This window comes from Centroberyx affinis, unplaced genomic scaffold (assembly GCF_046629955.1).
Source record: "Centroberyx affinis isolate AG114_WGS23_722 - 3 ecotype Tasmania unplaced genomic scaffold, CSIRO-AGI_Caff_v1 ptg000369l_1, whole genome shotgun sequence".
NCBI lineage: Eukaryota > Metazoa > Chordata > Actinopteri > Beryciformes > Berycidae > Centroberyx > Centroberyx affinis.
The window spans coordinates 519,507-535,622 of NW_027279040.1; the positions used below are offsets into that span (position 1 = coordinate 519,507).

A 16,116-nucleotide genomic window follows, 5' to 3' on the forward strand; every position below is an offset into this window, starting at 1 on the left:
AAATGTATGTTTTATTGCACACTGTCCTTGAAATAAACCATTAATTAATTTTGTTTTCATTTCATACAGCAGACTCTTTGTTTCAACAGTCTGCACTTACTCACTTTGAATAATCCTTCTGTAGTCAAAATAGATTAATAAGTAATTAGATAAGGCTGGAGGAAGTCAAACACAATGACTGTTCTGCTTTGTGTTAGCACCATTGAGACAAAAGCGAAGAAAACAATTACTCTGGGAAATCAGACAGTAAAAAAAAAAAAGATTGAAATAAGGTTAACTAGTGAGCAGGCGTTCAGCAGAATGTCTACTGAAAGTCATTGGCTTCAGCTGCGAGACACATTAACCACAGCTATACTAAAGTGTTTGTGTAGGTGTGTGTGCGTGTGTGTGTGTGTGTGTGTGTGTGTGTGTGTGTGTGTGTGTGTGTGTGTGGTGTGCACGCATGGCAAAAGGACAAGGCTGAGCTCACCGTGGAGAACAAGTCGAAACAGCCTAGCCGGCTGATGACACAGTACACCTCTGGAAGGCGAGGTCCTTTCCCACTCGGCTGGAGGAGGAAGCAGTAGAGACTCATTAGGGCCTGTGATGACAGACTCATCAGGTCTGACAATGAGACAGTGGCTGTGTATCAAGACAACAATCCAGTACATAGGTTCTGTGCCAACTGGCCACAAACACTGACTGTGTTCCTGTGAGCATGCTCAAATAATATAATAAATTCTTATATTTGACCCAAGCTGTGGAATTTGATTTATTTGAAAACAAAAAAAAAACATGTAGGGTCAAACCATGATAACATATAGATAAATCAGATAAATAGTGAAGCTGGGGGTCTTTAAATCATCTCCTCTCCTCTGTCTCCCTCAGTCATCTGAAGTGAAAGTCTTTCATGTGGATACCAGCTTCCTAAACACAGGTGCACTATCTGCTCTGCTGATCCTATCTGCCTTCCTCAGTACTCTCATAGACCATTGTATCCTTCAAGCCACCCTGAGTGCACACACACACACACACACACACACACACACACAAATGAACACAAGCACTCCAGAACCGCCAATCCACTTGTCCATATTAGGTATGCAATTTTCTCCTCTAGTTTCTCCTCCGCTTTTCCAAATGGATGATTAAATCAACTATGTGGAGCTTGATTCAAGGCCTCAGGAATGCTTGTTTTTTGCCAGCCGCTGGACAGACAGCAGGGAAGAAACTAAGTTACTGGAGGAGAGACGCTCACCTCTTTCTCTACCTTCATCAAAAAACAGGCTAATCAAGAGCTGCTTCTATCAAGATGTACTCAAGAAAAACCGAGAGCACAAGCTTGAAACATTCTTGCCTGGTCAAGAACGTCAAAGATTCCTGACTATTACACACACAGCACACGCAAATGCAGCGGTAAAGACACACACACACTAAACCTCTGAGAACATACACACTGTAGTAGTGTAAACATACTTAGGCATACCAAACGGCAAACAAAATCACCACCACATACACAGAATCCCACACAGCCATGCTTTGCGCCCGCAAGCTAAATGTGAGGCTCAACAAAAAAAACTTCAAAGTGTTCTCAGGCCTCATTATGTAGGAAATGCTCCACAATGACAAAGTAAAGATTTTTCATGGTTTCTCTCCGTCTCTCCTCTCCTGAGAAACTCTCATTAAACTGAATGAGTCCATTTTAACTGGGTTTCATCTCATTGGTAGTTAGCCGCAAAACAACTCCACTACATTTCAGTTCACATTGTTTTTTTCTTTTTTTCTTTATACTCTTTCTAATCTAATACTCTTTCGGGTGTTCATAGAATATACTATGTTTCGGTCGGTTTCTGTCAACTTTATGTGATATATTTGTGATTGACAGTAATTGAAATCCCTTTTTTGGATAAAGATGGGGTTTGGATGTTTGTTATTCCTGATGCTATTTATTCATCTGTTCCTAGTCATATGTATTTCCTAGCCAAGTTACCTAATTATTTTGCACCTGACTGCAGAATACTGAAACACTGATGAAAACAGGGTTCGCACACCTTTTCACTGATGCAATTCCAAAACTTTCCCATGACTTCTCCATGACCCCTTGTCAAATTTCCATGACCAAATTTTAATGAGACAGAATTAAAAAGTAACCATCAACTGCACTAACGTTAAGTATTAGTTTGTTTTTCACTTCAACACTCAACACTCAATTTCACTTCACTTCAATCAACAACGATAATATTATTTAACTGTCAACAAAAAACAGTCAGCAACCAACAATATTTTCCTCTAACAGGCAGGTCTAGAGCCAGCCACAGCTTGTTGTGACATTTGACACTATTCAAGAAAAAAAATCATTATGACTTTTCCAAAACTTTTCTGCTTTATATAATTTTTCATAACTTCTCCAGGCCTGGAAAATGCTATTAAAAAAAAAAAATTCCATTACTTTTCCAGCTTTTCCAGGAGTGTGGGAACCATGAATTAAATATTTGTCAATTGGGTGTCAGTCATCTTTAGCGTGCAAAGCCTTTCCGTTTTTCAAGATTTTCATGCTACATACGATGTTACGCACCTAATTCAACTCTGAGCGCAGTATTTTTGCTTTTTGAGTTTCCCTAGCTTTCCCTTTCTCCCCTGCTGCCACTGTGGTTAGTGACGCAACACGTCAACGGCCCCAAGGGAAAACCGTATCACTTGTTCAAATAAAAAGCTCTGTCACAACAAACAGAGCTCAGCAGGGTGTGAACAGGGAGCACTGAACGGTGAGCTGAACGGCGGCTTACCAGCAGGCGCCTGCAGTACCCAAACCTCCTGCTGCCATCCTCTCCAGTCAACATGAAGGAGAAGGTCTCACTGCAGCAAAGAACAAACGTAAGAAAAAAGAGACAAAGAAAGAGTGAGAGAGAGAGACAGCACAGCATGGAGCCCCCATTACTGTCAAACCAGCATATACTGTAGGTTATAATAAAGCCTGCCAAACAGTGATCAAAGGCAGGTTTGTGTTGGATCTGATTCAGTCACATGTTTTTGTGATGGTGTAGTAGCTGTAGTACACACATAAAGACTTATCTCACATGCCACCATCATTTTCCAAGATAATAGCATCAACACCGTGAAATTTCACAATATTGTGTCAACACTAGATATTTCCTTTATCCATGACAGTAAATTGATATTCCTTATGAGCCTTTATGTACACATTTAGCAGTGCTGGATATGTTATAACAACAAAATAAGCAGAGCAGTTAGTAATAATGAATTTGACACATAGGCTGCGGAAGATGTTCAGCCATACCTGGCGTACTCAGACACAGGGCTCCAGTCCTTTGCATCTGGGTAACAGAACTGAGGTATGGCTTTGAGCCTCTGCTCTGCCTCCCTCATCTGCTTGGTGGGCCGCTCTAGCTGTGAGAGGAGAGGAGAGGAGAGGGCAGTATTTTAATCAGCTCATTCTCATTCAAATAACTCTGTCCTCCTTTTACAGATCCCCGTGGACCTCTCCAACATGACCAATGAATGACCAGACCAACATTTCTCCCATACAAGGTTACACCCCAACCCCACCTCCAATCTTCATCAACTCCCATTCAACCACCCTCTAACCCAACACCATTGAGTCAGGCTTTCCCCAGAGACTTTCCCCAGGGACACTACTGCCGAACAAAATCTTAAATAACTTTAAAATATATCTTTGAATAACTTAACACTTGCCTGCCACAGAAACAGATCCCTATAGTTATACTTACTGTCAACAGGCTCCCAAGACTCTCTGGGCTTTATATTATAAATCTTAATAGGAGGAGGTTTGGGTGATTGGATTTTTAATGCATCTTGGAAGCATTTACACCTGGATTTTATGCATTTTATCTGAAAACTATTCAATCACTGAGGATGCTTGTTAATGCCAGGTTTAAAGATAATCAGAGAGGCCCAACAGAATCCAGTTAAGGTAGTTTTGCCTTTACCTTGGGGAATTGATAGGTGACTTCCGGGGAGTAGGAGTTTTTGCTGGGTTTCTTTTTCAGGGAGATCACCACAAAATACTCAAAGAGCTCTCTCTCCTGCCACTCAATGAGCTGCAGCTCCAGTGTTCGGTAGCTAGGGGCCCGTCGAAGGATGGACTGCAGTTTCAACAACCTCTGGGTGTGGGCTGAGAAGAGGAAGCAAGCATTGATACATACAATACACTGTCTAATCAAAATTCACACTAACACACAACTTTACAGTCCAGTATGCACATCTAAGACTCACAGGGTATCAATCTTCGACAAGACAGTCAGGGAATGGAAACTTGTTATATGTCTTGTTGATACACAGTTAATACACACTTTATAATTACTGACTCCAGTGATAGCTAGTAGCTAGCTTTTTTAACAGAGAAAAAGCATCAGCTTTTAGTAGTAAATCTCATCAGCGTACATTCTTCTCATGAGATCTAGACGAGTGATAGATGTTTGTATAGTCTACTGGTAATCCATCCATATGGCAGTCCTTTTGGTTACAATTCTGCGGTCTGGTTGGTCACAACGGGTCACTTGTCAAAACTAAAATGGACATGGAGGAGTTGTTGCATGAATACTGAGAAAAATAGCCCACCGACTTTACAAGAGCTAACAGAGAGAGCTGTAGCACAAGTCTAGCACCTCATCCCAGGAAATGGAGCTGAAATGCATGCTGCGGTCTCTCACCTTTGAACCTGTCATCGGAGTCGCTCTCACTCTCGCTGTTGTCATCTGGAGGTAGACATGAGACAGGAGAAAAGGTTTTCTATTGGGTCAAAGGGCAATTCTGCAGACGTGTTTATGTCAGGAGAGGGACGTAGCTGGAGCTCTATGTGGGTGGCTGAGACACAAATATTTACTCACTAATCCAGCCAGTGGATGAGGGGAAGAAAGAGAGTCCTTACCTCTCAGGGATGCAGTCTCAATATTGGACATGGACAGCTTCTTCAGCCTCTTCTTCCCACGTTTAGTGCAGTAAATGGAGTTGATTCTCTGGACCAGCTGTAAACAGAAAGAGAAAATTCTGTGCTTGGGCGACCTCAAGGAGAGTACTATTTGATCTTAAGGAATGAAAAGGTCAGTAAGAGTTTTAGAAGGTGTATCTTTCCAAAAGTAACAGTGCAAAATGCATCTGCTGTAAGGGTTGCAAAATGTGTAAAACTGAAGGGCACCCTTCCAGAGAAGTGCTTGAGGACAAGTACCGTGAGAGCAGAGGCTTAAGCAGCAATTACATGCGCTGGTGCACTCTGTTCCAAAAACCTCTCTCCCAAACTAAGGACTTATGCGCCATGCAGAGCTGCTCACTTTCTCACACTCTGACTGTGTCCCCGCAGAAACATGAGCTTGTTTGGGAAGTGGGAAGGACAAAGAACACAGACACAGTTCTGCAAGGACTTAGTGTACCTAGCTGTTTTGTGTAGGACCTCGCAGTGTGTACCTTGGGGATCCTCCAGTGCCTATGTGAGGCCAGGGTGTCACTGGTGCTACAAAGGCTGTCATCCAGCAGGCCACAAGGTGAGGGAGATCCACCCAGCTGGGGCAGAAGCAGCATGTCATCGTGGCTGTGGCGTTTGGACAGCTGTAATGCCCGGTGGCTCTTCCTGTCACTGGGACCAGTGAGGCGCAAGGACTGGCTACTGGGTTTGGAAGGCAACTAGTCAGAGGGAAGAGAAGATGGAAAGTTTTGAGGTTTTTAAGTTTTTCATGTTTTTTAAAAATATTCTTCCCAATCCTTTATCAAAGATATTTTTCTACTGCACACACAAAAGGTTCTATTTTAAACAAAGCAGAGCTGATTCCTCTTTCTTTAGCAAGACAAAGTACCTCTGCACTGAAGTGAGAGAGCCAAATTTGCAGACTGACCCTTCTGTGGAACGTCACCAGGTCTAAACATATCAAACAGTTTCCTGTAGTGCCACAAATGAGAAATCTCGCTGTGAGACAAGATTCTTTAGAGGGTCTTGTCCAGGATTCAGAGATGCAACCCATGCAGGGGGTTAACATTACCATAGGAAAACATATCAGCGCTGTTTTTTCAATCCCAGCAGGTTTACCTGAGGTGGAGAGTTCAGTTTCCTGTCCATGGTGCTCCAGGATCTGCTGCTCTCTGGTAACAGACAAGACTTCCGAACCAAACTCCTCCGCTTCAGGTCAACATCCTCATATGGGTTCTCCTTCTCTGTGGGGATGCATACAAGCATTCAATTTAGCTCTAGCATAATACCAGCTGTAAAGCTACCAAATATCCATGGACATTGGCTGTCTTTGATAGAAGACAGAGGAGGCTGGGGGGTCAAAGAGGGCAAATAGGGGGCAGCAAAGGGTGTCAGGGGCATGAGAGGGCCTTCTTACGGTTAGTCTGAAAAGAGATGAGTCATGCAAGGTAGGTCAAAGGTCACTCGCAGCTGGCTGAAGTGAACTGCCTCCTTTCAAAACAGTTACTGTTGGCCCTGGGCCCTGGGCCCTGGGCCCTGGGCCCCGTTGGCCCCACTGGGCCCAGCTGAGACTCCTGGACCCTGCACTGCTGGTGAGTCACTGTCCAAGCATGCGAGCTGTCTGCTCAGAGGAGACAGAGTGGACGGATGAAGAGGCTCATCCTCTTAGATAGTTCTCAACTTGAGAACTGTAAGATCATTTTGGCAGTGAGTTTAAGATTATGTTTTGAATATACAAATATATGATGATGATTATAATCTTTGTGATAAATATTTTCTTTCTTGTGAAATAATGAATATTTGCAGTCTCTGGGCTCTCTCCAACAATTAGTAAAATAGCCTGAAAGTAAAAATGATGATGTGTGTTTACCAATGTTGTGGGGTTGCGAATAAGCCATGAGTCAAAAAGGTTGAGAACCAGTGTTCACAGCTATCACACTAAGGTCTCATTCTCACCTCATTTCAAGGAAATGAACACAAGAAACGCAACAGTGAAGTCTCAACACGTTACCCTAAGTGTGGACTTTCCTATTGCGTACTCTTTCGATGTACTTCAATCAATAACTAACAGCAGAGAAGAAAAGAACAGGAACGTTACAGACCACTGCACAGCTCTCACTGATGTCACTTGGCAGAGGGCCAACTTCAATAAAAAGAAAACTTGTGTAACACCACAGTCCATGTCCATTCAGACATGTGCTCTGAGAATAGCTTTTTGGCAGGGTCTGAAAAAGGTTGTGAGAAAGTGAAGGAACCACACTGAAGAATAAAAGCAGAGCCAGATGGCGTCGAAATGCATGAGGGGAACTTTTAAAAGCAAGAAAAGCAGTATTATCTGTCAGCAGAAAGCAAAGAGACCAAAATCTATTTGGTAGTTGCGTTCTATCCTCCTGAACATTTTAGGGGAAAACCCAATGAACTCAGGGTCTCCAACAATGAGGATCTGTGTTAAAAAATACTTACCTAACATTAACCTAGAGCTAGTACTTCGTTCAATGAGATATGTTAGGGTAATTTTTCAACCTGTTTGAGGCAAACACACACATACACACATACAAGTTATATTACCAGGGATCTTAGAGCATTCTGTTGTGTCATACAGTAAATGAGATTACTGTGTGATTTTCTGTGCATCATTAAAGCTGAGCAGCAGAATAAGAGGGCTTAGTCTGACCCCTCATTGTGCCACAACTCCATTAAACTGAAGCAGTGCTGTAATGAAAGCCTGCTGGGAAAATGATATGTCTCTATGGCTGCTGATGTACTGGAGGGTACTAATCAACTCCTCTGATTACAAACATCCAAGTCTCTCTCACACGCTCCCACTCCCACACACACGCACACACACACACAGAAATATAAAGGGAGTGGACACACCTCGACTGCACACTGTTATTGTAGTTTTCTGTTTACGCAATAGACTCTCTGGGCAGGGCGAGACACAGAACAAACTATACCAACAATGTCAGTATCAGCTTACCATATAAAATGAACAGAACGTCCCTCTCCTTGGACAAGCTACAGTGACACTGCCCACCCATTCATGTGGTAAACATGAATGTGCATTGGATGAAAAATAGGGCTACAGTTTTGTGTAAACATTTGGCGGCACCACAAACCATAGAGTGCATCCACCCGAGGACAGTCTGCTGATGCCCACATTGGGGAAATTATGCGAGGGAATGCACAGTATTTTTGGAGTCCAAATTCCTGAGCAAGAATAACAAAAACATAGGTCCAACCGTGTCTGTAACAGTGTAAGTTTTTAAGTTGACCAAACTTTGCATCAATTATTACATTTAGTAGTACTCTATTCACACGTGTAACAACAGACAACATATGACCAAGCCAGTTCAGTAAAGGTGACATAATGCTGTGAGCTTGAGCAAGGCCTGGGTTTAATGATACAGACAGCTGAATCACAGCTCTGCTGGTGCACAGGGCATGATTCATCAGCCTGGAAACCTATCACTCAGTGGCACTCCATCAATCATGTACACTACTCATAGGCACTTATACAGTCCCTTGCTATCACAATCTATCACACAGTTGCAGTCGTACTGTAGCACAAGTCACAGATGACTTGTATTCTCAAGGTAAACTTCTGACAACAATCAATCACAAGAACCAAAAGCCAAGATGGTGTAAGTGAATGTCCTGTTGCCCATGCTCAGTTTTCTCAGCACTATCCTAGGCAGCCAAGATGGAGTTCAGCAAATGTGTGGGGACTTCTGCTCCAGTGTATGGGCTGCATGTTGAAATAGGGGCACAGAGGGACTGAAAGATGGCTCATTTCCCACTGCTGTGGCTGCTTCTCAAATGGAACATCTGACCTGTAAACCACTGCTATAGTGCTGGTGGAAACCGCCATTCTGTGCCTCCAATAGAGCCAGCTAGAGAGTCACTGGAGACACACTCATGTAACATGCACACAAAGACAATGTCTTTCTCTGGAACTAATCCACATTCGCAGAAGTGTCTGATTGAATTGTGAATTCCACACTCACAGTGCTGGGTGAACAATGGAGGCTTTGTTGGGATTCACATGAAAATCACCCATGTCTTTATGTTCAGTGAAGCTTCTGCACATCCTCAGTTTGAATAAAAATGCCACTGAACAAGACACTGATAATTTCAACCATGTTGGTCGGGGAAATAAACATTCGGTCTAGGCTCACAGCATATTCCCTTGTAGAGATGCCATGGAGTAATGTAATACTTAAAGGAAAAGAGGCACTTATTTGCTCATCATTGTGCATCTATCATGAAAAATATTTCAATACGTGAATGCTGATTTTTTACTGTCTCACATCCATGCCTTATCATCGGAAACAGAATATATGATGTTCAGGCCAGACTACACTCATTCTGACACACATTTCCACCACGTGAGGAATGCACTAGGAGAGCTGGCAATTGCACTGGGCAGCGGGCCTCAGGTCATTTGCTAGTGGAAAGGAATTTGGCTCTTAAACATGTCTAGCACTTCATAGATTTTGTCTATGAAGGGTAACGCTTTGTCTCCTTGCATTCAGAGAACTGTGAGTTGATCCTGTTTACACTGAGACACACAACACATCCCTTAAACAATTACAATATCAGAAGATAATGTTGGACAATCAAAATTTAGGGAATATACAGTGAGCTCCTTTACCCCTAATCTGGTCTCAAACAAATTCTCCCCATTGCTAGAAACAACTGATGCATCTGACAATAAGTAGTATTAGACAGACTGACAACTGTAATAAACTTTGCCAGCGCCAGGCATACAGATATAGAAAACAACCTAAAACTGTGGAATTTGATAATATGCTCAGAAAAGGAGCAGTGGGATGTGGATTTTGGAGGCTTATCCTCTGTGGTGGTAGATTGCACTGGACAGCAATGTGGGAACATCAGCTTGCTTAAAGGCTGATGGGCTCCAGCAGATGTAGGAGGGGAGTCATCAAAATATAACATCAAACCATGCTGCGCAGGTGCTATCCCTATCAGTAAAACATCTGATTACTCTCCTCTGTTACACTGACCATAACCTTGATATAGGCTATTTACTGCAACTGAAATCTGTCTGAAAGCTGATGAACACATTCCTTTCATAAAACACACCCCTTCTGGGTCGACCATGTCGTTCATGGAGCCAGAAAAGGTTGGGGTGCAGTTTTTACATGTGACTTTGGCCTATAGAGATTACTTCCAAAATGGACTGCATTTTCCTCTTTTTAAGTTCTAGACTTGGAGTCCTGCACAACTGTGATTGGATTATGACTTTAATGCAATTTTATATCTGTCATATAATATCTGTACCAATATTTGTCCCCTGGAAGTGGGGACAACATCTCCTAAGCATCCTGATTGTTGTTCTTCTGATACAGAAGAATAGCCTATACCCTTAAATTAAATCTGGCTGTCAAAACTTGAACTTCATAGTCAATGTATCATTAGATATCCAAAAACAGTACAGAGTACAGAGCCAAAACAACAAAACTAGTGTCACTGCCAAAAAACCTTTGGAGCTTACTGCGATTCCTGACAAAGCTGCAGAGCCACTGTTTTCTATTTGTTTTACGTAAGACTAGTTTTAACAATTCATCTGGGCTTCAGCAAAATAACTATCAGTTTGATATTTTTCTAAAATCCAATAATCACAAACCAATCACAATATAATCTGGAAAATAGCAAAAAAAAAAAAAAAAACTTGGTTTCAAAGAAAGGCCTAGAGTTTGTAAGGTAGAGTGGGTTAATCATATTTTTTTTGTTTTCCTGAAAAAACATTCAGCAAGAAAGATCAAAAGTAAATGTAAATACAACATTCATTGCTGAAAGGCCAAAGTTGGTTTCACTCAAATACACTGGATAATTCCTACTCAAAAAGGATGTGATAGAAATTGAAACCCTATCTACTACTGGAAGATCTGATATCAATATTTGTTGAGTCAAATTCTATCTGTGAGAAACCCAGGTCAAAAACAGGCCAGTAAGTGATCAAGGTCAACTGGAGGCCATCTCTACTGTATTCAACACCAGTGTGCCATTGTTCTTACCTACTATGTCCTCATAGGTATTCTCCTCTAAAGTGCTTTTGGAATTGGGCCGACTCCGGGTCTCTCTGGTTACAGTGCCGTTCTCTGTAGGTGAGGACGGATACAAGGAGGGCAGGCTTGCAGCATCCTCTGACTCACACGTCTCCCTAGAAAGAAATGAAGAAAGTCAAAACAGACCGAGATGGGGAAAGATGTTACGCACACAAAATTACAGAGAGGAAGAGTCACTAAGCAGTAAGTGGGGGTAGACAGATAAGAGTAGAGAGAGGTCTGGCTCACTCATAACATTCTCCACTGGCCAACTACAACCAGAGAAGGGCTAAACAGGTGGATAAAAAACACTTCCAGGAGTCCAAAACATGTCTCGTCCCTCAGCAGCCCCAAGTCAGAAGCCGCCAAATATAAAATACAGAAAAAGGAAAGAAAAAAAACATGGAACACAAGCTGCAGGGAAACGCCAACCTCAAAATGCTGAGAGCAACATGTGCTCCAATCACAAGACATTCCTGATGAGTCACGAGTAAACATGCAAATATTTTACCAATTCCGTGTGCTGTTTGCACACTATTTGGCACGCATAATGAGTGTGTGTGCCTGTCTTTGCAGAGGAAGTTAGCTACATTAGTGCAGGGATCTATGGTCATGTCGCTCCTTCGACGGCTCGGCTTCTAAGCATGCTCTGAAACTGCTTGAGCCACAGGAATGTTAAACACAGAGTCCAAGTCATGAATGTTTAAGGATTTCATCCCCATTGCACATCAGGAAGAGCTGGTAAGGCCCCGCCCTCACGCAATGGACTGAAGACATCTTATTCTGAACACTATAAATAAAGAATGAGGACTACATACTACAGAAGCATAACATTTAGAGTAATATCTACACAACTACAGAGCAGCATAATAATTCAGAGTGCGGGATTTCACTACTTTACCTAGGATGCACATTTCTGCCAGACTAAAGGAAGTAAGAGAATATGTTCACTAACAGGAAAAGTTTTAGTAAACTAGTTTTGTTTTGATGTAGGAATATGGTGTTGCTTTAAGTCAGTAAGTAAAAATTGTCTGTACAGTAGAGTACAATAAATCAGTAATGGAGCTTATAAATGAGCTATTCAATGTGAACTGCCTTTCTGTTACCCTATTTGGGTATTTTCCTTATGAAAAACCTATGATGATATCATTCATGACAAATCACATTAGGCAAGCTAGGATGACAAAAAGGCTACAGGCGGTATCAAAACAACATGATACTATTTACATGAAGCCAGAAGCACTATTATTCATTAGTGGAAAATACTGAGGCTTTGAGGAAATTCAACAACAGATTCACTTCATCTCTGCTTATTATCAAATCCTAAACAGAGGAACCAAATAAGTCTGCTCCATCGCTACAACCAGACAAAGTAGCCAATAACTTATTACACTACAACACTCACAAAGCAAACAGCTAGCCTGTGATCCTTATCCCCAACAACATTCTCAAGACATGTTAGAAACATTTCAAAATCCAAGAGAAATAAATGATCTGCCATACATGTGGAACTCCCCAAAGGGGTCTAAACAAATTCATAGCACCCGTGTTTTTACTGCAGACGATAGGTTTCACATTGCACTGTGCAGCATCATAAATCAGCATCTCCAGTTCAGCATGCTGTTTGCTCTGAGGAAGACTCAAGGGGGAAAGGACATAAATGGTTTTACTGTCTGAGAATGCAGGAACAAAACTGATACACAACAGTTCACCATAATTGCACTGACTGAGACACACAATGCGATCAAAGGTGTTCGCATCTCAGCAAATGAAAAGAAACAGAAAATTCTTGTCTCACCTATCCTGGAGTCTCGCGGGGGCGCTCCCCTCAGTCTTCGCCGTACGTGTCATGCTAGGGGCCGGGGTAGAGGGCAGCGGCGGGGGGGATTCAGAGGCTCTGCTTGGAGGTAGTCCATTGGTTGGCAACACATCCTTCTGGTTTTGGTTGGCGTCATACTCAAAAGTGCGTTTGGGTTTAGGTAAGGGGTTGACTGGTGTGCCTCCAGCGGTCTGTGGGCCGGCCGGCTCTGGGCTCTCAGACCTAGTTGAGCTCACACTAAACCTCTGTCTGAGTTTAGAGAGCTTATCAGACACCAAAAGGACGTCCGGTTCGGTGGCCACTGAGCAAATACTGCTGCGCTTACTGGTGCATGCACTGTCCAAGTCCTCTGTCCCACCTATCACGAAAGACTTTTGTCTTGTCTTGTCTGGAGCATAGCAGTTATTCAGATAACGTGGAGGGGTTGGGCTGGGGCTCTCCTTCAGGGCCTGCTCTATCTTTTGTATCCTATTGAGGACTGCCGATTTCTCCTTCCGCGCAGAGAGGGACCGTAGGAATGTTCCTGAGGTCTCCGTCTTGCCTAACCGTTTCTGAAAGCGGCCCAGGCCGTCTTTGTCCAAAGCTGCTTCCTCTTCCTCCGTCTCTGTGTAGGAGCACTCTGAGAATGCTGTGCTCATCCTGCGGACCCCCTTAAAGTCAAAAGTCTTGTCACTGCAGGGAGAAGAGAGCATGCTGGGGCAGCCCTCACTACCCCCTACACGCTCCCCTCCTGGCCGTTTTTCTAGACACAAGCTCATCCTAGGCAGAGCCACCCTCCTGCACTCCCATTCTGAGATCTTTTTGCGGATAGTGGTGGGGGGGACACCCGTTACTGGACGGGTGAGGGAGAGGGTGCGCTTGTGGCCTTGGCTAGAGGAAGGTCCCAGCGAGAGTGTGCTCCAGCTCAAGGGCCTACCATTAAGTCCATCTCCCCGAGAAAGATCCACTTGTTTCTGAGTCTCCCTCTGCTCCTGGATGCCCTGGCTTTCCTGACACGCCTGGGTCGGAGCTGGGGGCTTGTAGATGGAGAGCTTGTTGTCCAGGCAACTGATGCTCTTAGACTTGGTGAGTCGGCTGTGGGTGTCAATGTCCCCACTGCACAGGCTAGCGGTCTTGCTGCTCCAGCCAGCACGCCCCAGGAACCTGCCGTCGGTCCTAACGTACCTGCTCTCCTTCCCAGAACACTCACCGTCGCTGAGAAGAGGCTGCTGGCACCGCCCCTGACTGGCAGAAAGAATAGGAGGCGGGGATGTAGACTGGCACCTGAAATAAGATAGAGAGAGGTGTGAATGGGGGTGCGGCCCTCACATCTCGGAAACGTTTGGCAACAATAACCTTTATATATTTGTTTCTTGAAAGGAAGGTAGAAAAAAGCACATATCAGCCCAATAATTATTAATAATATTCCATTCAACCCTAGTGCTTATACACTACCAGTCAAAGTTTGGACACACCACATTTTTCCTATTTTTCCTATTTTCCACATTTTAGAATAACAGTAAAGTCAAAACTATGAAATAACCCAAATGGAATTATGCAGTTACCAAAAAAGTGTTAAACAAATCAAAACTATCTTATATTGTAGATTCCTTAAAGTAGCCACCCTTTGCCTTGATGGAAAGGCAATGGCTTTGGAAAGAAATTCATACATACATTTGTCTAAGAAACAAATTTCAAATATTTAAACATAAACTTTTATATCAAAATGGCTTTAAGATAATGAAAACCATAAGATAATGAAAACCATAGTACATTCAATCAGGTGTGTCCAAACTTGTGACTGGTACTAGTGTACAATAATAGGTGTGGAATAGAAAGAAGAAATAACTAGGTGTGGAATGGAAGGAACCATAAGACCTTAAAGAAAAAACCTTAAAGAATCACATTAAAATTCTGAATTCATTTCCAAGATAAAAGGCAAAATGAAAACTTGAACCACATATTTAAAACAACCAAAGGAAAGTATTCTGTCTTTGGCAGCATGAGATCAAAATTAAGGCCAAAGCAAATACAGACCACATTAAAATGCCCACGAGGAGTTTTCCACATAATTAAAATGACTTAGGGAGGATCAATGTGGACCTCACACATAAAGCACGACACTAAGCAAGATATACAGCCTTACCTGTAACAGTCTCACTGCTCCTGTCTGGTCCTCAAAGCCTTCTCTCTGTGTGATCCCTAGGGCTAACTGACACACAGACTGGATGCTAGTCCCACGGTCACTGCTGGCTACACTATTGTTCACCACACACACATTCTCACGCTGCTCACTGTGAACCTCATGTAAGGCTTCCACAGACAGACAGACTTTCCCTATGGATCGCTGACACTTTACTAGTCATTGTCTTTCAGGAACTCTGTCATGACTTGGAAGCTCCCTGACTCTTGCGAAAGTGAAGCGTTGGGAGATCTGATGTCATAGCCGTGGTTAGAATAACAAGCGCCGGGGCTGGGAGGAGGAAGCTGAGGGCTGTGGACTATGATCCAGCGATGCAGGTTGGGACAGATCTCTCTTCACACCTGCCTGCCCTTCCCTGGTTTCTTACCTCATGCTCCAGGGTGGGTGACACTGTTACCACACCTGGGAACCTGCAAGCTCTACGCATGTGATAAAGTCTACATGATGGACATGTCTCATCTAATTTCCCTAGGACAAATCCAGTATTTCTAGGTAACAACTCATGCAGACTCCGGCTCTGCCTGAAGAGTCTTACTGCAATCTCTAGCACCTGCTGATTTGTAGTGTTTTCAAGTACAATGAACACATTTTCAAGCACATGATACTCTGATTACTGTGATTAATCAGATTAAGATTATAGTTTGATTAAAGCATTAACATGGTTTTAAGCAACATGATCTCCAACAGCTTGGTACACATTAACTGGATAGGTTTGTTTATATGAAGAAGGATCTCATACTCTGTTGCTTGATATTCAATATAAAATCTCAGATTGTCAGAATACCCATTTAAAACAATGTTCAATTTGTTCACTTTTGGTTAACATCAACGTTTCACTATTGCTTTTGCCATCACTCGTTCTCATGTAAAAACACCACTGTATCCAAGGAAACTGAATCTAAATGAGTGACATTTTTCACATGCAAGCATATTTTAAGATACAAAAGGAAACCCGACTAAGGTGTTTAAAGGTCCCATATTCTACACTTTCCAGTGTTTTAATTTATGTCTTGAGGTCCATTAAAAGCTGTCTGTGTGGTGTCATGTACCAAAAAACATTTTTACACATTCATTTTCCAGCATCACTCTGATCCTTGCCAAGAACAGGCTGTTTCTGTTGCTGTGC

The 16,116-nt window shown here is 42.8% G+C and overlaps 1 protein-coding gene across 5 annotated transcripts in view; it reads right to left on the reverse strand.

Annotated features, from left to right (window-relative positions):
* The window catches only part of dennd2b (DENN domain containing 2B), a 49,672-nt gene that overhangs the window by 14,307 nt on the left and 19,249 nt on the right, over positions 1 to 16,116 (reverse strand). For 2 of the 5 annotated variants that reach the window (XM_071515771.1, XM_071515770.1), the window contains exons 3-12: positions 12,788 to 14,071; positions 10,960 to 11,105; positions 6,038 to 6,162; positions 5,422 to 5,637; positions 4,889 to 4,985; positions 4,671 to 4,715; positions 3,948 to 4,132; positions 3,278 to 3,387; positions 2,766 to 2,835; positions 470 to 547 (exon numbers count right to left, since the gene is read on the reverse strand). In XM_071515771.1, the coding sequence (XP_071371872.1) occupies positions 470 to 547; positions 2,766 to 2,835; positions 3,278 to 3,387; positions 3,948 to 4,132; positions 4,671 to 4,715; positions 4,889 to 4,985; positions 5,422 to 5,637; positions 6,038 to 6,162; positions 10,960 to 11,105; positions 12,788 to 14,071 (2,356 nt within the window). Of the gene's footprint in view, positions 1 to 469; positions 548 to 2,765; positions 2,836 to 3,277; positions 3,388 to 3,947; positions 4,133 to 4,670; positions 4,716 to 4,888; positions 4,986 to 5,421; positions 5,638 to 6,037; positions 6,163 to 8,053; positions 8,068 to 10,959; positions 11,113 to 12,787; positions 14,072 to 16,116 lie in introns of those variants that run through there. The other 3 variants (XM_071515772.1, XM_071515773.1, XM_071515774.1) reach the window with 3 other exon arrangements.